The sequence below is a fragment of the Phascolarctos cinereus genome, unplaced genomic scaffold (assembly GCF_003287225.1).
Source record: "Phascolarctos cinereus isolate Bilbo 61053 unplaced genomic scaffold, phaCin_HiC Scaffold_1;HRSCAF=81, whole genome shotgun sequence".
In the NCBI taxonomy this organism is placed as follows: Eukaryota; Metazoa; Chordata; class Mammalia; order Diprotodontia; family Phascolarctidae; genus Phascolarctos; species Phascolarctos cinereus.
In genome coordinates this window covers 151,891,006-151,913,072 of record NW_027555514.1, presented here as the reverse complement: position 1 = coordinate 151,913,072, position 22,067 = coordinate 151,891,006, and the positions used below count along the sequence as shown (strand labels likewise).

Below are 22,067 nucleotides of genomic sequence, written 5' to 3'. Positions count from 1 at the left end.
GTAATTAATTTATTAATCACCTTTTAGAGTAGCATGCTTTCTTAGGTGCTGGGGGAGATATAAAGTTGAATAAGAAAAATAATGGGTAATTTTGTCAATGTAACTGAAAAGGTATAAATTTTCTCTTCAGTTATAAGCACTATTTGCCTTTGATATGTATTTGAGTCAAGGGAAATCCATAGGTTAACACAGCAGTCATGGGGCTCATTACTATATTACGTACACACACCCCACACATACTTTCTTCCTCCTTATATGTCCTGGGAGAATTCCTGGGTACTTTACTTATGGAATAGCTTAGGGATTGCTTGTAACTTGACCTTTACTCAGCCTGCTGAAATGCTTGCCCTTAACTTCCTCTGCCAAACCCTACTCATACTGGCATGTTGGGTTACCAGAGAGTAAGCACTACTTGTCCCGTTAAGGTTCTAGGGGTAGCCCAGACATAATAGGGGTGGCTTTTTTAAAGCTATAGCTCATGAACCAGTATAAATATACTTTCCCCTGTTGATTTTAAGTTGAAATCAACTAGTCAGCCTGACTTACTTTGTAGAAATGAATTCTTATTAATGTGATATAACAAAAATAGCTGGTACAAGCCATTCTTCCTTAAAGTCTGTGTCACATCTTCCCACAAGTATATATAGAGTGCAGGGTAAAATGGGCTTAATATCAGAAAACCCATATAGCAAAGGGTACTTTACAACTCAAGACATTCTTTTTGCTGGAATCCTCAAAATAGTCTTCTTAGGTTTGGTTTAGTGTCTCTACTGGTCTTCTTGCAGAACCTTGAACCTGCCTTTGCATGGCATGAAAACGTTGCCATCAGCTCTTGCTGTCCCAGGGATGCTACCATTATACAAATGAAAAGTCTAAATCCTCTGATCTGAAGCTCACAAGGTTCTCTTCCAACCAAGAGAGGCGAGGAGGAAGCCAAGGCCAGGCCTGGGACTTCTCTCCTCCTTCTCTCCAAGTCAGGGACTTGACCAAAAAGCTTCTATTCTATGCTACCAGTATCTTGAAGCCCTCAGTCAGTCAATAAATATTTATTAAGTACCTACTATGTGCTAAGCACTGGAAATACAAAGAAAGGTAAAAACCAGTCTCTAATTTCCAGTAGTTCACCGTCTAATGAGACACAATAGGCAAACTATGAACAAACAAGAGTTATAGATAAAGATCTTTAGATCTTTATATTTACTACATTTATCTTACATATGTGATATATCATAAATTGAAAATAATCAACAGCAAATAATCAATGGCATTAACATTAAGGGGAATTAAGAAAAGCTTCTTATAGAAGATGGGATTTTAGCTAGGACTTAAAGGAAGCCAGGGAACCAAGGAATCAGAGATGAGGATGGAGAATATTCCAGGCATGGGGGACAGTCAAACAAAATGCCCCAAGTCAGGAAATGGAACACCATGTACAAGAAGGGCAATGATAATGGATCTCAGAGTATATACGGGATTGTAAGAAGGAAGAAGACAGTAATGGTGGGGGGAAGTTATGAAGGGTTTTGAAGGCCAGAGGATTTTATATTTGATCCTAAAAATGGTAGCCCCTGTAGCTTATTGAATAGAAGGTGACATGATCAGATCTGTTTTTAAAAAGATCACTTCGATAGCTTAGTGGTGGATGAACTAGAGTGTGAAGAAATTTGTGGCAGTGAGACCATCCAGTCGTCGCCTATACCAGAGTGGTGGCAGTTTCAGCAGAGAAAATGGGACTTGTGAGAGAAATGTTATGAAGGTAAAATCAATAGGCCTTGGCACCAGATTGGATATGGGAGGTAAGAAAAAGTGAGGGATCAAGAATGACACCTAGAGTATGAACCTGGGTGACTGTGAAGAATAGTGGTAACATATGTCCTTTAAAATTGTCTTGGTTTTGCATGACTGCACATGTATAATCTATATAAAATTGCACGTTATCTTAGGGTAAGGGTAGAGTTGGGGGGAGAGGGAATTAACTTGGAACTTTAAAATACTAAACATAAATGTTAAAAATATTTTTATATGTAATTGGAAAAAATTAAAATGTTTAAGAATAATACATTAAGAGGGAAATTGGAAAGAAGAGAAGGTAAGATATCTATGGGACATCCAGTTCAAGATGCCTAGTAGGCAGTTAGAGATGTGAGAGTAGAAGTCACCTGAGAGGTTAAGACTGTATAAGTAGAGTTAAGAATAATCAGTATAGAAATGACAGTTGAACCCATGGGTCCTAATGAGATCACCAAGTGAAATATTATACAGGGAGAAAAGAACAGAGCCCCTGTGGGATGTCCTTGGTTAGCAGATGTGACCTGGATGAAGATCCAGCAAAGTATATTGAGAAGGGATCACATACAAGAAAAATCAGGGGATAGTACTGTCACAAAAACCTAGAAAGTAGAGGGTGATTGACAGTGTCAAAGGCTGTGGAGAGGTCAAGAAGAACAAGAGTTGAGAAAAGGCAATTAAGAAATCAATGGTAACTTTGGAAAGAGCATTTTCAGTTGAATGATGAAATCCACAGCCAGACAGTAAAGAGTTAAGAAGAGAATGAGAGAAAGTAAAGGGGAGGCCTTATATCATAGATGGTCTTCTAAAAGAGATATTAGCCAATAAAAGGGAAGAGAGATGGCTACCAGAGATGGATAGATCAAGTGAAGGTTTTTTGAGAATAGGGAAGACAGAAATGTGTTCTTAGGCAGTAGGGAAGCAGTCAGTAGACAGGGTGAGATTGAAGATAAGTGAGGGAGTGGGGGAATAATAGGCCAGTATGGAACAGGATCATATCTGCTATTTTATACAAAACCCACATGACATAACTGATTTGTTCAAATCAAGTAAAACATACTTCCTGTTTGATCTCACTTTACTTTATCCAGTAGATTTCAAGGATGTCTAAATTGATCAAGGACATTTTCAAATTATGATTAATTAAATGGAGATGTGATAAAGGCATAGCATCTCATCACTTATTTAAGTAGATCTAGTTCATGCAACCCCCCATACTAGGTTCTGGTACCTGGTGCATAGGAGACTAGCAGTTACTTTATTCTTTGGTTTTATTTAATGGATAAAGATAGCATAATGTAATGGATAAAGAGTCTGCTCCAAAGACAGGAGGATTCTTTCTAGTTCTGCCTTTGACACATACTGGCCTTGTAGCCCAAGGCTAGGCACATATAAAAAATATAAGTTGCAGAAAATGTGCTGACTTGCATTGGCAGAGGGGGGTTTCTTCACCCAAGAGCTCCTTATACCAATGAGATCACAGGTCCGGTCCCTATCAATAGCTGTCTGAATATTTTTAACCTACAGAAAAGACATTCCATAATTTCATTTTTATAACATTCTATTGTTTTACAATCATGTCAAGGAGATATTAATCATCAACCTGAATCCCTCTTGCTATAGATAAAAAATCATTTGCATTTTTCTGTGATAGTAAAAAGAATGCGGTAGCTGGTTATAGTCACTAAATTAATAAACTTGTGTAATGTAGTGATGATAACAGAGTGTTCTTCCAGATGTCAGATGCTATATAACTGCTACGAAAAAAAAAAAGCTTTCATGAGAGTAAACCATACCCACATAATAAAAGTAGCCAAAAAAAGGGTCATAAGTTGATACTTAAAAGACTTATTATGCATATGTGCCCAGCCTTCTATATAAGGGAACTCTTCATAATTTAATAAGATTGGTCATTTAAGAGACAACATTGATAACATATCATACTTTTTTTAAAAATTAAGTTAAGCAAAAATTAAGCAAATAAATTAACTTTTTGAAATCTTTCACTAGAATCAGCTGATTCTTGGTGTGATGGGAGTTGATGTATCTTTAGAAGATATAAAAAGGCTTACACCACGCTTTACGGTAAGTTGCAGCTTTCTCATTTTGGCAACTCAGTACAATACATTGATGTCCTTGTGTTAATTCCAACACTCAAACCCAATCTCTAATCATTCAGTTCATTTGAATTGGTATGCATACTTATTATGTGCAAAGGGCATTTTGCTAAATACTGCAGATAATATAAGGAGAAGGAAGTAAGGGTCCCTTCCCTGTAAGCACTTTATAATAGGATAGTAGATAAGTGACAGCTAGGTGGCATAGTGGATAGAGTGCTGGGCCTGAAAGCAGGAAGACTCACTTTCCTGAGTTCAAATTTGGCCTCAGTCACTTACTAGCACTGTGATCCTGGACAAGTCACTTAACCTTGTTTGCCCCAGTTCCTCATCTGTAAAATGAGCTGGAGAAGGAAATGGCAAACTATTCCAGTATCTTTGCCAAGAAAACTCCCAATGGGGTCATGAGGATGTAAGACATGACTGAAATAATTCAATGACAATAACAACATAGTTGATAAGACATTATTTATGCAGAATATAAATGTGTGTGAAAAGTGCAAATTGCTATGAGAATTCAAATAAAATGGAAAAGTGCTGTGGACTGAAGGATCAGAAATGGATTCATTGGTCATTTGAGCTGAACTTTGAAGGGTGGTTTAGATTTCATTTAGCAGATATGGAATTCCTAGGATAGTCTAAATTAAAGAACTAGCAGAAGCAAGTTATGGAAGTAATAAAGAGCTAGCTGTGTTCAAGGCTTGTTAAATGATCTGGTTTGAATGGAGCAAAAAGTTTAGGAAGATGGATATCACATAGGCTTGAGATAGTAGAATACTTTAAAAGACAGCTGAAGATTTTATACTAAAATCAGGCAGTGGGGAGCTAGTGAAGGTTTTTTTTTTTCTGAAGGAAAAGGAAATGATCAGTGCTGTGCACTAGGAATATTAATGTAGCGCATTTATAAAAATACCTAAGCATTAGAACTGGCCAAAACTATAATTAACTATCCCATGAGGACTACAATTCCGTTTCACTTGACGAGATTAAAGCAGAGTCTGAATGTCAGTTTTTAAAGGTTTTTACAGAGGATACTGAATACTTAAAAAAAAATCAACATGACTAGATGATTCTCTTGTCCTATATATAACTAAAGGTTTATGAAATCTAGATTGGACACTCAGAAGAGAGGCTGGGTCAGGAAATTAAGATGTAGGAGTCTTTTATATAGATTTGATACATAAATCAGTAGGAATAGATAAGCTCAACAAAGGAGAGAGTGTAGAGAAATATGACTACTGAGAAGTAGTCTGAGAACAGAGACTTGGGGGAGGAGGGTTACTTCTATTTAAGGGGTGGGAGAAGAACTAGAGCCAGCAAGAGTTAACAGAAAAGTAGAAGGATTCAGGAGAGTACAGTGAAATGACGCCAAGAAGGGAAACAGTTTCAAGAAGGAGCAGGATGTTGGGAACCCAAAATGCTACAGAAAGGTCAAGGAAGATAAGGAATGAGAAAAGGCCATTTGGTTGGAAAAATGAGGAGGTCCTTAGTAACCTTCCAGAGAGCAGTTTCAGTACAAAGGAGTGTATGGAATGTAGGACATAGGGGTTATTTTATTTTCTGTGACAGGATGGAGAAAGATAGAGAAAAGTTATGAGTTTTGAGAGGTTGAGGAAACTATGGCAGATAGTCTCAGTTTACTCTTAACCATTAAGGTTATCTTCTAAGACTGATGCAAGCCACTTGGAACATAGACTTGAGGAGACTGGAAATGTTTAGAACAGCAGTTGTGGGGATTAAAGGAACAGAAAATTTGCTGAGGAGCAACTGAATTTAAATAGCAGTAGGGCTGTAGTAAATTGTATCAATACTAGGAAAATGCCCATGGATACCCAATTCCACCTCTACTTCCAAAGTAACTAAGCAGTCATCAACGTGAATATCTTCTTTTTGCTAATTAGTTTGACTCATATGCAAAGAAGTTCCCTGGAAATGATTCCTGAACTGTCGGTATTTATCAGACTGCACTATTCAAGAGCAAGACATAAACCAAAATGGCTTTTTTTTTATTTGAGAAGCCTTTTATACCAAAGGATTAAAAACTAGCATATTTAATAATACTATATTTCTTGCATTGCATTCTTGGTCTTGAAAACATTTAGATCAGACATTCTTAGCCTGGAGTCCACGAACCTTTTACAAAATATCTTGATAACCCTATTTCAGTATGATTGGTTTCCTTTATCATCTTAAGTGTTTTATTTTATACATTTAAAATTGTTAGGCTTCTGTAGGCTTCATTAGATTTCCAAAGTGGTCCATGACATAAAAAGATTAAGAACTCCTGATTTTTAGCATGTTCTAGAAATCTCTGGCTCTTTGTTTCATCCATGAAACTACCAAGAATAAAACTGTATTGATAAATAGGGGAGATATTTAAGAGTTGTTATTCACTATGACATAAACATTTACGTACCTATTAGCCATTGAACTATGTGGCATTTATTTAATTTTCTTCTTTCAGCTCTGTCCAAATGGTTATTATTTTGCGATTGATCCTAATGGCTATGTGTTGCTACATCCTAATCTTCAGCCAAAGGTATGAAAATTTTATCTGTTCAGAAATTAAACAATTGTGCTAAAATGCCCACTTTAAGTCTATTATCATATCTATGAATTTATCATATTTCACTGAATATAAAAAGAAAAAGAAAACATGTTAGTTGGCATCATTTCATGACTCAGGAAAATAATCTTACTGAATATGGATGTCCCAAAAGTCTTGTTCAGTTTTAAGTTTTAATAACTTTAGAAGTACAAATGCTCCAAACTTAAAGCAATGTTTGAAAGGTGATTTACAATGTTAAAATACTAACAGAATGCTTACAAAAATTCAACACAACCACTGCCTTGTTCTGCACATCATGCTAATCAGTTTTTTTTTTTAACTTTGTAAAAATTTTCATCAGGCATTGTTCAGGGACTGAAAGGACTGCTTTTGTAATGTTAGCTTCAAGATCTTCCAAAGAATGAGGTTCTGACATATACGTGACAGTTTCTCCATGATACCTACCATAAGAAAAAGTCTAGATAAACCAGGCTGAGTGAGGTGCCAAGCAAGAAGACCTTTTCTACCAATCTACAAGACTGGGAAAGTGTCATCCAGAAATGTCAAACATACAGTTCACAACAACAGGATGGTCCTCCTTCTTAAAACTGAACATTTATTCAAAATTTATAAAACTAAAAAATTTAACAAATTTTAAATGATATTTTTTACATTTGTATTATTTATACTTCTCATGTTATTAAAGCTTAAATCTGAACTAAAACTCTTAGGGATACCCTGTATGATATGAAAGCAAATTCTGTAATTTTGATTTTCTCTCACAAATTTGGTAAACCCTTCATCATTCATGCCTCTTAATTCAGATTCTCTTTCAAATTCCCTTGGATTATCTCAGCCTCTGAGTAGGACTCTATTATAGGAAAATAATGTATTATAGAAACAAAGTAATAACTCCATAAATATTAATAATGTTTTCCTTGGGTCTCTTCGGTACTTTCCACTACTCTGTTATTCAGATAACTGTTCAATCCATCTCACAGATTTTTTGTCACTGTCTTCTCAGGAATCCTTAAAATAGAAGTAGAATTCAATTATCAAAGCTATCAGGGCAAGATGTAGGAGTGAGTAAAGTTTATGACTCAGGACAAGTGCTTCTCATAAATAGATATTCTCTGGAAGGGAGCTGATTGAGCAGTTAGGGTTCATTTACTATACCTTAGTCCCTTCTAGCCCAAATCTTCTTATTCTCCGTTTTATAGCAAATAAAACTTCTGGCACACTTAGCATTTCTTACTAGTTAACAGTTTAGAATTTGTTTTTCGAGTCAAAATCTTTCACGTTAATTCAATATTTTATCTCCCCACCTCCTTTTGCATTTGTTAATCCTTTAAGCATCCTTCTCTTGACCTATTATATTTTTTTAATTTATATTTTTACTAGTTTGGAACAACATGATGTAGCATCTAACCACTGCATGATATCACTTTACATTTTTAAAAAATAAAATATAAACTCCCTCAAGTTAGTTTAAAAAAGTGATTTTGCATCATTTTCTTTAGGGCATTGGTAGAATACAAGCAATTGCATGTGATTGACAGGAAATTATGAACTCACAACAGATGCTAATTCCTGCCAGACTCCTGCTCTCAATCCTCTCTGTAACCACCAAAATAGGGTACCATGTGCCCTCTGACTTCTGCAACAATTTCCATGAGATAAACAAGAGTGTACCATATCCAAAAATATGAGCACATTACTTTTTAGAGGCAGACAGTGAGAGAAGAGAAAGAGGCTTTGGTAGGAAAATGTTCCATTTAGAAAAGACTTCCATATATTTGTTTCCCTTAATAGCATAGGACTCTAAATTTGTAATTGCTAATTCACTTGTAGGAGATGAAATTTACCCAGCAGCAAGATATTTGTTTCCTCTATCCAGGTCATGAGCCAGGGGGCCTGGAGAAGGAATGTTCTTGTATCGGCCTAAAGACTCAAGGGCATAGGCTACTTAGGAATAAAGTTTTCACCAAGGACAGTTTTTCATTCAGTACTAGTCAGGAGAAACCATCTAGCATGCTCATAACGAGAGGATACTTCCAGTATCAAAGGTCAAAGTTATGTCTGACAATGGCTGGCATTGTAGAAAAGGCCAATCTGTGGAGTTACTCCTGAACCATCTATGAGCCAGGACTTTCCATGCCCTGCCTGTCATGGAAAAGGAAGTAGTACAAGACTGCAGTGGACAGGTGAAGTGGAAAAGTTCTTGCATTCAAGTAATTCTCCACAAACTTTCAAAAGATCATGTCAGACTAGCTGGCAGTCAACAGTCAAGCTGGTGGTGCGTAATCTTATGCTTGCACATTTTAACAGAATTATTGTCTCTTTTATTAGAATAGAAAGTTTGTTGGCATAGTGGATAGAGAACTGGTCTTCAAGGCAGAAAGATTTGACTTCAGGTCTCACCGACACATACTGGCTATGTGACCCTATGAAAGTCCCCTAAGTTTTCAGGGCTCTAAGAAAATCTCTAAGACTGAAAATTTCAGAGGAGCTGAACTCTACTAGTATAGAGAGTTCCCTCATCTGCGAGTTCCCTATACCACTGAAATCAAAGATCTATTATAACAATAATTAATGCTTATTAATTAATAAATCCTCATTTTAATTTTAAAATGTAATGCAAAATACTTCCTTTTAAAACTAAATTAGGTTATGATTATTTCTACTGTTAAGATGACTAGCTTTATGATTTTAACAGTTTATAATATTTCCTTAAACACCAAATTGTACCAAATGAACACCACAAATTTTTTTTTAATGAATTATTTAAAAATGTATTCACCTACTGCATTTAAGTTGCAGTCTGGGCTATATTTTTATTCACACTTCTACCAAGGTGGCATAGTTCTTGCATAATCCAGTTCCTTAGGATCGCAAGTGATCTCTCATCTTATCAATGTGGATATTCCTTCTAACACTGCAGCTCAGGTCTCACGCATGCTTTCCCACCCAGGAATCCCAAACAAAGGTTTCTAGCTTATTGGTATGATATTCTTTGGGAATTATGGGAATATATGAGCAACAATTCATTTTTATCTCATTGTTTGCTTACTTTAAAAATGTTAATATTTAATGTTCTTGTCACAAAATGTATAACTTAGTTTTTTGCATATTTGATTCTATAGTACAGTCTGTAACTATTCAGTCATCATTTATCAAGATCAAATGTCAAGTACTCATTCCAAACTAAAATGATTTAAGAGAAATGAAATTTAGAGATGAGTTTGTGGAAAAATATATCGAGAATTCCAGATTCCTTCAGGCTTTGCCAAAATTAAGGCTGAACTATAGACATCAAGATATCACTAGATCCCTTTCCTTGGGTGTGCATTAAGTAAATCACTCTATTCATCCTATGGTACTAAAGAAAATCCAAGCAGTTGTCTTAAAAATGAAATAATTTTAAAATCACCACTTTTCTGTTTCTGCAACAGCAAAAGTAACATATCCTACAAGAGACGATGTAGAAAATATATCATTGCTTGCAAACGTTTTAGTATGTATTATGCTTGTACTATGACATTCTATTTACCAGTTACTTAAATTATCATAATTTATCCTGTATTTTGCATATTATCATAAAATAAGAGGCCATTTTTCTTACAATTTTAGAAGCAGTATTTCAGGCTACTGTATTTAATTTAATATAACTTTAAATAAAAAGGTACTATGAAGACTAAAGTGAATAGAATCGTTCCTAATGTATTCTTTTCTCCTAAAAATGTTTCTAAAATACTCATTAAGTATGCTTTTGAATTCTTTATTATTAACAGGTCAAATATTATGGTTGCCATTTTGTTGGTACATGCTATACAGATTGATACAAGAAACTTCTTAAAATATGGTATAGTGTAAGACATCTAAATAGACCATTTCAATTTAATCAAATCTAATATTAAACCTAGATAGATGATATCACATCACCTAACATGCTAACTCAACTAATCTTAAGCTTTGTCAGAAATTCTTCATCAATAGAGAGCAAGCAGAGTATAGCCAATATGTAACCTACAAGGTACGATTGTATGTCCTTTAAAGGGTTTTTAATGCTGTGTACTTTCTGTTTTCTTCCTGAAAAGACATAATCAAAATCTTAAAAAATCATGAGAAACATTGAACTTCTTGAGGAGAAGATGGTAACTAAGTACCCTTTAAAACAGTACAAACATCAGCAAACAGAGATAGCTCAAATCTTCATTAGAATATTTCTTGCTGGGGCAGCTAGGTGGTGCAGTGGATATAGCACCGGCCCTGTAGTCAGGAGGACCTGAGTTCAAATCTGGCCTCAGACCAAACACTTGACACGTACTAGCTGTGTGACCCTGGGAAAGTCACTTAACCCCAACTGCCCCCCCCCAAAAAAAAGAATATTTCTTACTGCCTTGTGTATCACACTTTGTATCTTTTGCATTCTGGTCGCCAGTATCTCGAGTGTTTCTTTAAGTACGGTGATTTCATTAATCTCTGGATCCAATCTAGTAATAATATCTTGATTTAATCAATTCTAGGAAGGAATTCAGAAATTAAGTTAAAATACATGAAACCAACTTATTAATTATTTCCTCATTTCTTCTCTATAAAATCTTGGAAGGATAAATAAAAGTTATGAGTTTCCATTGATTTTAAAAGGAATATATTTAGAACTCTAAAATTTAAATTTAAATTTTCATGGATCATGTAAACCCCAGCTATAAGTAATTTCATGCTCAATTTGGCTATAGCTGGAAAGATGTCTGAAAAAGAGACCACTATCTCTCTACGTGCATGTATTTTAAATCCAAGCAAAACATAAATCAGACAATTTTGTATAGAAAGAATTAGAATTCTGCATTCTTCTAGTAAGATGTTTCCCCCAGTAACTAAAGACATCTTTTTAGCTTTCATTTGTCCAGCTTGGGCTTTCTTTGGTGCTTACAAAGTACTCACAATTATCAGTTCAGAAGGAATGTCTCACTCCTAAGAAAATGCCATTAGGAGAAAAAGTTAAGTTTCCTCATGAGAGTGCAAAACCTTCATTTGCTAAAGCATAACATTATAAATTGCTACTTTTTGTTGCTTCAGCCTATTGGTGTAGGTATACCAACAGTTAATTTAAGAAAAAGAAGGCCCAATGTTCAGGTAACTGTGACCGAAGGTAGTTATTAGTGCTTTAAGCTATGCTAAACTATAGCAGAAATTAAGCTTTTATTCCCAAAAGCTTCCAAGTGTTGAATGAGAAGGCTGTTTATGTGATATGTGGCTTCCAAGGCATGGAATGTGCATCCTTCTTTATTAAACTGAAGCAAAACTGTCATTAGTGACAGTAAGGGATGTGCATTGACTAATACCTGCTAGCAAAAGTGATATTGCAATAATAACATGAATACATTTATACAGATAATTTTTTGAAAAGAGTAATTAGATATTGCGATTATAATGTTTCATTAAGTTTTTCTTTCCAATTATGACTTTAATAGCTTTTAAATAGAAGTCAACTTAATGTGGATACTCCAAGTTCTACAAAACACTAGGTCTCAATGAAACTATATTCCATATTTCTAGAAGCTTGATGGGGAGAAATAAATGTGGTGAAATTTACCATAAGTATTTCTTCTCCATCATCTGTGAAATATGTCCAAAGTAACTACCAAAAATAGCTAATAGTCCATAATATAACTGTGGATTTGGAGACACAGAAACACTTCCAAAATTTGAATGGACATGTTACCAGAATAAGGTTTTTTTATATATGTATATTTCATTAAATGTATGAGAAATGAGAAAAAAACGGTTTAAACATCTCTAAAAATACTTTCTAGCTTAATATAAGAGTATTATTTGCATTTTACTCAGCCTAATAAATGACTTTTGAAGTTCCATTTAAGGAAAAAAGTATAGAGAGGGAAGGAAAGGAAAGGAAAACTGAGAAGTTCAAAGGCAAGTTTACTATCATTCTTAACACAATTTTCATGGAATAAGTAAGAAGAGTGCAGTGGAAAGTAATATAGTACAAAGCTTGACTATGCTAAATGACTTTGCACAAGTCATTATTTATTTATTTAACCTCTCTGGGAATCACTTTCTTCTACAAATGAGAAAATTGGACTAGATTACCTTTAAGATAACTTAGAGCTCTAAATCTATGCTCCTATATGGTACTATGATAAAAAGTTACACATCTGCCTAGACCAGTTTTTTTTTAAATGGTATTGTGATGGAAAGGCACCGTAGTCCAGGGAAGTAATAGCAAAAGTATATGTTGGGGCAGCTAGGTGGTGCAACGGATAGAGCACTGGCCCTGGATTCAGGAGGACCTGAGTTCAAATCTGGCCTCAGACACACGACACTTACTAGCTGTGTGACCCTGGACAAGTCACTTAATCTCATTGCCTAGCCAAAAAAAAAAAGTATATGTCACATATTTATCCCAGTGTTATCTATACTGCCTGTTAGCTAGACCTTGGGCAAGTCATTTGTCCTCTATATTCTTCAGTTTCCCTATCTGTAAAATGAAAGAGATGAACTATATTATCTCTAAGGCCTTTTTCCTCTTTGTCATTCTATATTGCTTTTATTTTATTGCATAAGACTTTTATCTTTTGTGTTTCTTTTTTAAAAACCATTGAAATCCCTTTTCTCTGTATTACATTGACTTATGAATTTATTTAATTCTAATCTTTTGGCATGTTTCAGTTCTTTATATTTGCTTGTGTTCTTTTGTGGTCATGGGAATTTTAGTGAATCTCCATTCCAGTGGTAAATTCAACTGCATGTAGATATTAGGATGTTAAAATATATATATAGAATTTTTGTTCCTTCAGCAAAAATTCAAAATGGCAAACTAGCAACTGCCTTCCCATTTTAGAATAATATCTTTCAAGAGATTTATGGCGGAAAATAAATTTGAGGTGTCATGCATATTTGTATTACCACCAATTATTACTAATCATAACATCAACTTTCATTTTAAGTATTAATAGCCCATTCTACATAACTTTTTTCCATAATAACCCAGAGAAATGGGGGGTCACCTATTAATATTCTAATATTATAGATGGGAAATTAAAGAAACTAAGAATTTGAGGTCAACAGTTCCAACAGCTCTCTAATGGCAAAGCAGAGACTAGAATCAGTGTCTTCTGATGTCTAATCTAGATATAGGGGCAGTTGGGTCGCCTGGTGGATTAATCACTGGATTTTGAAGTAGGAAGCCCTAACTTCAAATCAGATACTACCTCAGATACTTAGTAGCTATATTATCATGGGCAAGTCATTTAACTTCTCTTAGCCTCAGTGTCCTAATCTGTAAAATGGGAATAATAATAGAACCTACCTGTAAAACACTTCGTAAAAATTAAAATACCATGTAAATATCAGCTACTGTTATCATTATTATGTTTTCAAGTAGCTCCTGTTGCCATTGACCTTTTCCATCATGATCCCATTGTTGAGTCCTTTAAAGTATGGTATGCCAGGTTGCCATTTTAAATGAATTTAATTTACTGACTTAAAGCTTTGTGGTTTTTTCCTTTTGTTTTCTTTCTTTCTTTCTTTCTTTCTTTCTTTCTTTCTTTCTTTCTTTCTTTCTTTCTTTCTTTCTTTCTTTCTTTCTTTCTTTCTTTCTTTCTTTCTTTCTTTCTTTCTTTCTTTACCATTTCATTTTCTTCTCTGTCTTTGTATTTTGGAATGGGACGTGAACATCATAATGCCAATTCTTCCATGACAATGCCTCCATGCATGCTGTTTGGGTCTGGTCATGCTATGCATTATCCATTGCATGTAAGACAATGATTTTACTTCTGTTTACATTTTAGCATTTTGACTATTTTTGGATTGAACATTAAAAAATCTTCATACTGATATGGTGGTGTCTGTGTGGTGAAGATGATTTATTTCTTGTGACAGCATAAAAAGTTGACAGCAGTTTGACTCGTCTATTTATGGCAATGGCTGGGCTTTCCAATATTTGCATTTATGAGACGAAATATGTTGTAATTCTTCTAAGGAAACAGGTTTTCAAAACAACATACTACATTAGTTATAATGGGAGTTGGAAATGAAAAGCCATCCATCTATTATCTACTTTTTTGGCTTCTCCAATTTTGTTTATTCCAAATCAAATAAATGAAGATGCAGATATTATTTGCATAACATAGACCACTTTTCTGTAAAATAGCAAACTAGTTAGCAATTTTAGGATTAATGAATGAAACCATCTGCTTTCTTTTCAACAGTGTAAATTATCCTTCACAAAAATCCATCTGTATCCAATGTTCTAATTTTTGGGGGATGGGACTAGTCTTAGAAAGGTCAAAGAGTTTATCCTATGAGTAAAATGCTTTCTCATCCAGAAGGCTGTTATGGGATAAATGGATACAGTTTATTTAGAACACACATTCTTTTTGTTTTTCCACAGCAAAGAGCTTAACCACTTAATTTCTCCAGAGAGAGTTATAGCAGCAGTATGCTGGTAAATGTTTAACAACCAGCTCTTCTATTTAAAAATTTTTTAAAGTATGCTTGACACACTTTTAAGTTTTATTTACATTAACATTTTCTCTCTAACACTTTAAGTGTAGACAACCTAAAACAAATAAATAAAGCCCTGATTTGTAGCATTTTCTGGTTTTCTAGAGGTTAATGGTCACGCTGAAAATTTAACAATCAGCTCTAATAAGCCCATTCAAGCTGACTCAAACACATTCCTGTCTAGAAGTGAAATGGCTGTGATCTATACTTACAGAATACTACTGTTTGGGAAATCTGTTATCAACTCTAGCTTTCCTTTTACCTTCAAAAAAGCCCTATCCTCTTATTAAGTCCATTGTGGCTTATAGTCTGTTCGAATTTGTACCAGTTTTGTTAATAAACTGGAAAAGTTATACTTGTTAATATTTTTAAAAAGCCATTTCTAGTTCTGTAGTTGGTAAAGCCCTAAATAACATTTCTTTATAAATATTATTTCATATGGCAGGCACACATTACCCTCACACATAAATGTTTATGTGCTAAATAGTTTATTGGTAGAGACTTAAATTTCTTGAAAGTAGAGTGTCTCCCTCCTGTTTTCGTATCCTCAAGGCCTAACACAGCACCTGATATATAACGGGTGCTTAATGAATGCTCACCGATTATCAAATAATATATTATTTCATTATTAATGACCTTTAATGGTCTCCAGACCAGGTAAAATCCCCCTTAGACACACAAACTAGGAATTAGCTTCTACAGCTGCCAATATAAATAAAACTGCTATTATAAAAGCAAAGGGTAATTTTCTATTTGCTGTCTCTTACTGTATAAATTATTCAACGTTTTGTCTTTAGTTCATTTTGTAGATGTCTTTCTCCTCTCTGTCTCTTTTTTTATTCTCATCTTCTCTGTATCTCTCTCTCTATGTGAGTGTGCATAGATAAAGACATCCTGTCTTTGCTTGTGTTTATACATGTACACATATGTGAAATGTGATGATAAATTAATTAGGCTGATGCCATTGCCATATAAAATTATTCTCTTTGCTTTAAACCACACTCTGTTAGTATGCCTTTGTTATCTGTCTTTTGAGGATCTACATTTTTTTAAAGTAATTTTAAAAATAAAGTCCTCATCTACAGAGAAAAAAGTTATTTTTTCTTTCCCTTTTTGTTGTGTGTATATGTGTGCATACATATACACACATATATACATACATACACACATATGTTCATTTTATGCAAAACATACTACAGATTGCTTTAATGAAAACTGTTAAGCTGAAAAAAATGCCTCAAATGTGTCATTACTATCATCATCGCCATCACCGGCTCCGCCACCAGTAATCATTTGCTGAATGCCTGTTTGATAAGCATTTGAGTTTGCAATGTAGTTGTAGATAACGTTATTCTATATTTAGGGTATGGTGAGTAGATAGAAAAATAAATCACAGAACAAAGATATGCATGTAAAATTATGTCCCCTATGTAAATTATTTCTGCTTTTACAGTGACTTGTTGACAGTATATGGAATTTGAATAGAGAAATATTAGCAGACACAGACTTTTTTAAAACTAGCATCAATTAACGGATTATAGAAACGTAAAGCTTTTGTACTTTTTCAGTAAATATGCAACAAGATTCCTTTCTCCTTTATTCATAGATTCTTTAGCTCCCTTTGAATTTCAATTTATTTCGTGTTCACTTGTCAGAGTAGGACTCATTATGCACTGTAGCCCTAATATAGGCTTTGGTTGTATAAGAGAAACCAACCACTATATACCGTAAATTACCTGAGTAGTTATCTCTGTCCCATTTGTCCATCATGGACTATGCATTAAATACTTTCTTCTTTCAGAACTTGGATATTATGAATGAAATATTGGAAAAATACTAAAAATGTTTCCTTTTCAGGATGTGATAAATTAAAAATATACCATATTTAAAGCTCAGGATCACTAGCAATGATCAGTTACAAATTCCTGTTATATGAGAGGAGATATGCTTAGATATTTATTATGCCAGACATTTTAATACCTTTAAATTCAATCTGAATAACTTCTCAAACTATTGCAGAATATCCACAATGTAATTCTTGCAACATGATATATGCTTAGTACTTCCTATTTTCTGCTGTAGAATCCTAAATCTCAGGAGCCCGTCACCTTGGATTTCCTGGATGCTGAGCTGGAGAATGATATCAAAGTGGAGGTGAGTTGAACTAATACTTGAGAATGGAAGTCAAACGATCACTGTACTGGATAATCCTTAGTTTGTGCTTTTTCTTTCAAAAGAGGTTGTGCTCAACGTCTGTGCCCTCTCAAGTATAAGTTCCCAATAAATGAAACATATACCTTCTCAAGAAGGGGGAGAAGTATCTTTTACCTTCTCATCCTTCTTCCCCAAAGTGAATACATAAAAATTGTCTTATAATAAACTTATTTTTTTGTTATTTTTCTCCCAGTCTTGTATATGAATAGTTATGCACACAATACCCTATACGAAACAGTAGGAGGAGTGTGGACTTTGGAATGAAAACATGGGTTCCAATCTCACTATGCTACTTAGGAACTGTGCGACCTTGGGCCAATCTCTCTGAGCTTTAGTTTCCTCATCTGTAAAATGAAGCGTTTGGAACAGATGACCTCCAAAGTTTGTCTTAACTCTGAATCTATGATGCTTTTCATTATCTTCCCCTAAGATGAAAATGATGTTTCACTCTTTTGAACTCTTCTAATATTTAGTACCTATTGTATAATACCATTCATATTCTTTCCATTAAAAACAGTCCTTGGCAACAGTGCCACAGGATATGGTATTGAAATAGGCCATTCGATCTGATCTCCAGATGACTTTTGCTCAGCGAGTCTTACTTTGTAAAGTCCCTCCTTGCTTCCCTAAGCAAGGAAAGCCAAGATTCACAATCTGGCATCAGTCAAGGATTGCTGGCACCATTGACTGTTTCTTACACAGTATACAGGCAGGATTTTATATGACATGTCATTTTTATCATTTGAGTTGTAGAAATGTCATATCTTTGTTACTAGATTGGAACCTCCTTGAGGACAGAGGTCGCATCTTATTCTTCATCGTTTTGTGAGCAAAGACTTAACAGATATTACACATGCAAGGCTTTTTGAAATTGCCAGGATTTTTAAAAACCTGAAGAAATATCCATCCCTAAGACAGCAGAATTGGCTGATTTTCTCCCCTGGTTAAACAGATAATTTTATTTGGACATATTTTGAGCTTCTTTGGATCTGTGTGTTGTTTGGATCCACTGATATCACCAGGGATGTAGGTCCTAGCCTCCATAAACTGGGAGATTCTAACCCTCCAACATACTAGGTAGTTACTTCTAGATTTCTTGGTATTGCAGCACGGATACCCATGAAATAGGCAGGCTACTCATTGGCTGGGGTATCTCTTGCTCTCACTTCATGACTGCTCCGGCTCTTTTTCTAGTCCCACATCTCTGATGTAATCCTTTGCACCATTCTTTGCAGTTTGTCACTGAAAATATTTTGTTGCCTACAGATTCTGGCTATGATATTTTCTATTGTCTTTTGCAGTACCACAGGTTTAACTCTTCAAGGCTATAGTATTCCAAAAATCAAACATACCTTAATACTGAAAAAACAATGATATTTTTAAATGACATTTTTACATATGACCTTGGTTATTTTTGAAAAGTTAACGATACCATGTTTTGAGAGAGGCAAAAAATCTTGTGGCCTTTCCAATTGGTCCTTTTTAATATTTCCCCATCCCTAAGAAAATCTTTAGGGACATCTAGGTGGAGCAGAGGTTAAAGCTCTGGCTTTGGAGTCAGGAAGACCTGAGTTCAAGTCCAACCTCAGACACTTACTAGCCACGTGACCTTGGGCAAGTCACTTAACCCCAACTGCCTCACCAAGAAAAAAAAGTTTCTTCCTAAAAAAATCTTTGTTGCCCCTACTGTTATTCCAGTTTTAATATTTACAAGATGTAAAATTGAATGTAAACTTATAAAACTTAGTTTTGGGGAACAAGTGTTCTCTAATAAGCTACCCATAGAAAATACATTGATGAAACTGTTCATAATAGAAAAATATATACTTATTCAGTTGTTTCAGTTCTGTCCAGCTCTTTGTGACCCCATTTGGGGTTTTCTTGGCAGAGATACTGGAGTGGTTTGCCATTTCCTTCTCCAACTCATTTTACAAATGAGGAACTTGGGCAAACGGGGTTAAATGACTTGCCCAGGGTCACAAAGCTAGTACTGGATTTTAACTAAGGAAAATGAGTCTTCCTGGTTCCATGCCCAGTGCCACTGTGCCACCTAGATGCCCTATTTCTCATTATTTCCCTTCTAGCTAAACATGTTATCCACCAAAATGTCAGGAATAATACTTTTGCTAGTTACATTTAGATTAATGAATGGCCAAACAGACTTGGTATTTTGTCCTCCTTCCATAGTTTAAAATGTCAATGTAGCATGACAACTATCTTTCATAAATCAATCTCCCAGAAACAACTGCTGGTGCTAGGTCAGCTATGAGAAATTGTGATTTATTTATTCTGAGACTGATCAACAGATCTGCAAAGACTACTTTCAATAAGCATAATTTGTTGACAATGTACATGGAATGACAAAAGATTGTTTCACTTTTCTTTAGATTAGAAATAAAATGATAGATGGAGAGAGTGGAGAAAAGACATTTAGAACACTGGTTAAATCTCAAGATGAGGTAAGGCCTTTTTTATTAAAGAATACGTAAACATAATGAAAAATAGTTATATGTGTTGAGATTTTGGGGTATATTCATATAGTATACATTATTTATGTATTTGAGATTTGTAAATATAATTTTAAAATTTATATACTATAAACATGCATGCTAAAAGCAGACTATGATAATGTACACTACAAGACAAACATGATATCATATCCTAGCTGAGATTTTTATGAAAAAAATTTCTTTTTGAGATATATAAGTTAACTTTAGAGGTATTTTTCAAGGATTTCTTTTAAAATCTTTAAAAATGAGTTTACATTGCTTTGTTTTTTTTAATGCCATCATCAATTAGCATCTCCTTTTAAAAAATATAGATGATCACATAATTCTGTGTCCTTAAGCAACATAATACTTGGTAAGACCTTATTTTGATTCAGTGATTTGCAGTTACAAAAAAAAATCATATTCTTTTTCTCATTTGATTCTTACCATCTTCTGTTGTAGGCAGTGCCCGTATCATGAATGTCATTTTGTAGATGAGTGAAGTGGGACTTTAAGAAGTTAAATGACTTGACCAATGGCACAGAGATAATAAGTGGTAGAGCAGAAAGCTGAACCATTATTTTCTGCCAATTATGTTCCCTTTTAATTACCCAACAATATGTCATTTTAAGTTTGTGCTTACAAGACAAAATTTTGAAATTGAGATGTGACAGTTATCAAAATTATCTGACCAGCAAACATATAGAAGCTGGTTCAACTGATTAAGGTTCTTAAAAGGATTTTTATTTTTGTTTGAAATTTTCTGATTTCTTGACTTATCCATACCTCAAGGGAGAATATTTTTATTAAACGTGTCTTGAAAGATACTGTTTAGATAGAAACAAATGCTTTTTTAAGGGAAGACAACTGGAATAGCTCAATGGGGGTGGGATATTTAGTTTCCTGCCCCTCATTTCTTTCAAGTATATCTTACCCTAATTATCCTAGTTATCAGGCATGCCCACAATCAAGATGAAGGGAAATTTTGAAAGTTCAGTTTGCTAAGTAGAGAGAGGTGTTAACATAGGCCAGGGGGCACTCTGGTTCTTAAAAGCTGTAAGGCTGCATTGTTTGATAGTGTAGTTAGTACTGAGTACTTTGGAAGCAACAAAGCATTCTCACGTGAAGGTCCACTCATTCCTAGATTATTTATAGATAAAGCCCTTTGCTTTTAAAATAGGGGTATGGTTCAGTTAATAGAATCAAAACAAGGTGTTTCCCCCCCCCCCAAAGTGAGTCCTATAAGCAGAATCCATTTTAGAGGCTGGTTTGCCCTTGAGAGACATTAGATGACTCCTCATCCCCAGAGCCCAGAGACTACCATGGTAGTCCTTCTTGGATAGAGTATTCTTTGTTTGTTGGACTTCTCTTTAACATCCATTTCAAGACACAGGGAAATTCCTTAATTTGCTTTCATTTTCTTTTGTCAAGTTCAAAATTAAAAATGTTACACAATCCCTTATCCTATCAACAAAGTAATAAAAGGCAACCCTGCCCATTCAAAACTTCAGCCAAGCATAACTTTTAAGTCCAAGTTATAAGATTGTGAAGAAATCTGTTTTAGAGTGGCCATGATGAAAGATTTGTGACAGTCATTATACTTAGGTTTTGGCTCTAAGTGATTTATATACTCTGTAATGAGACTTACTTAACAGTAAATATCCTTTCTGAATCACAGAGAATTGCTATCCAAAATAGATAATCAGGTAATAGGCATGCATTTTAAAATTTTACTTCCATAAATGCTTGAATTTTCTTATATTCCTCCACCTACCCACTGGATATAGTAACTTTAAAAGAAAATCATAACTCTTTCAAGGCCATATGAGAATTCACTATTAGAGATTCTAAGGTTGGAGTGCTATTGCTCCCTCTTTTAGCCAGGCCTGACATGTTCAGCTCTTCCCTTCCCTGCCTGGCTCTCTCACTTCAGCCACAAAGCATTTTTTGGCATGATTAGTTAGTCGCAACAATAAGTTGCCTGTACAGAGGGGAGAGTGCTGCAAATCAAATTTAACCTTACATTTAAGATTTGAAAAGTACTTCCTTTACAAAGTCCTTTGAAATAAGTATACAAGGCATTATTTTTTGCTTCTTTGTCTTGGGTTTTCTAAGCTCATATTTATTGCAAGATAGCCCCTACTTTCAAAAAGATGATATATTCATTCTGCTGAAAGTGATTTACAGTTTACTGCAAAAATATCTGTGCTATTTAGAATAGTCGTAGGCAAATTGTAGATGCTCATTAAACTTGACTAATTGTACTATATCTGGAAACAGACTCATTTCTAAGCATGGCCTTTAACAACGTATAGAATAATACATTTTTAGATTTGGAGATGACCTCATAGCGTAGCTAGTCACCATATATTTTATAATGAAAGA

The 22,067-nt window shown here is 34.5% G+C and overlaps 1 protein-coding gene across 7 annotated transcripts in view; it reads left to right on the top strand.

Annotated features, from left to right (window-relative positions):
- The window catches only part of CACNA2D1 (calcium voltage-gated channel auxiliary subunit alpha2delta 1), a 665,577-nt gene that overhangs the window by 588,585 nt on the left and 54,925 nt on the right, over positions 1–22,067 (top strand). For 4 of the 7 annotated variants that reach the window (XM_020984466.2, XM_020984468.2, XM_078154570.1 and 1 more), the window contains exons 17-20: positions 3,799–3,873; positions 6,370–6,444; positions 17,077–17,133; positions 19,581–19,652. In XM_020984466.2, the coding sequence (XP_020840125.1) occupies positions 3,799–3,873; positions 6,370–6,444; positions 17,077–17,133; positions 19,581–19,652 (279 nt within the window). Of the gene's footprint in view, positions 1–3,798; positions 3,874–6,369; positions 6,445–17,061; positions 17,134–19,580; positions 19,653–22,067 lie in introns of all 7 variants that reach the window. The other 3 variants (XM_020984467.2, XM_020984465.2, XM_078154574.1) reach the window with 1 other exon arrangement.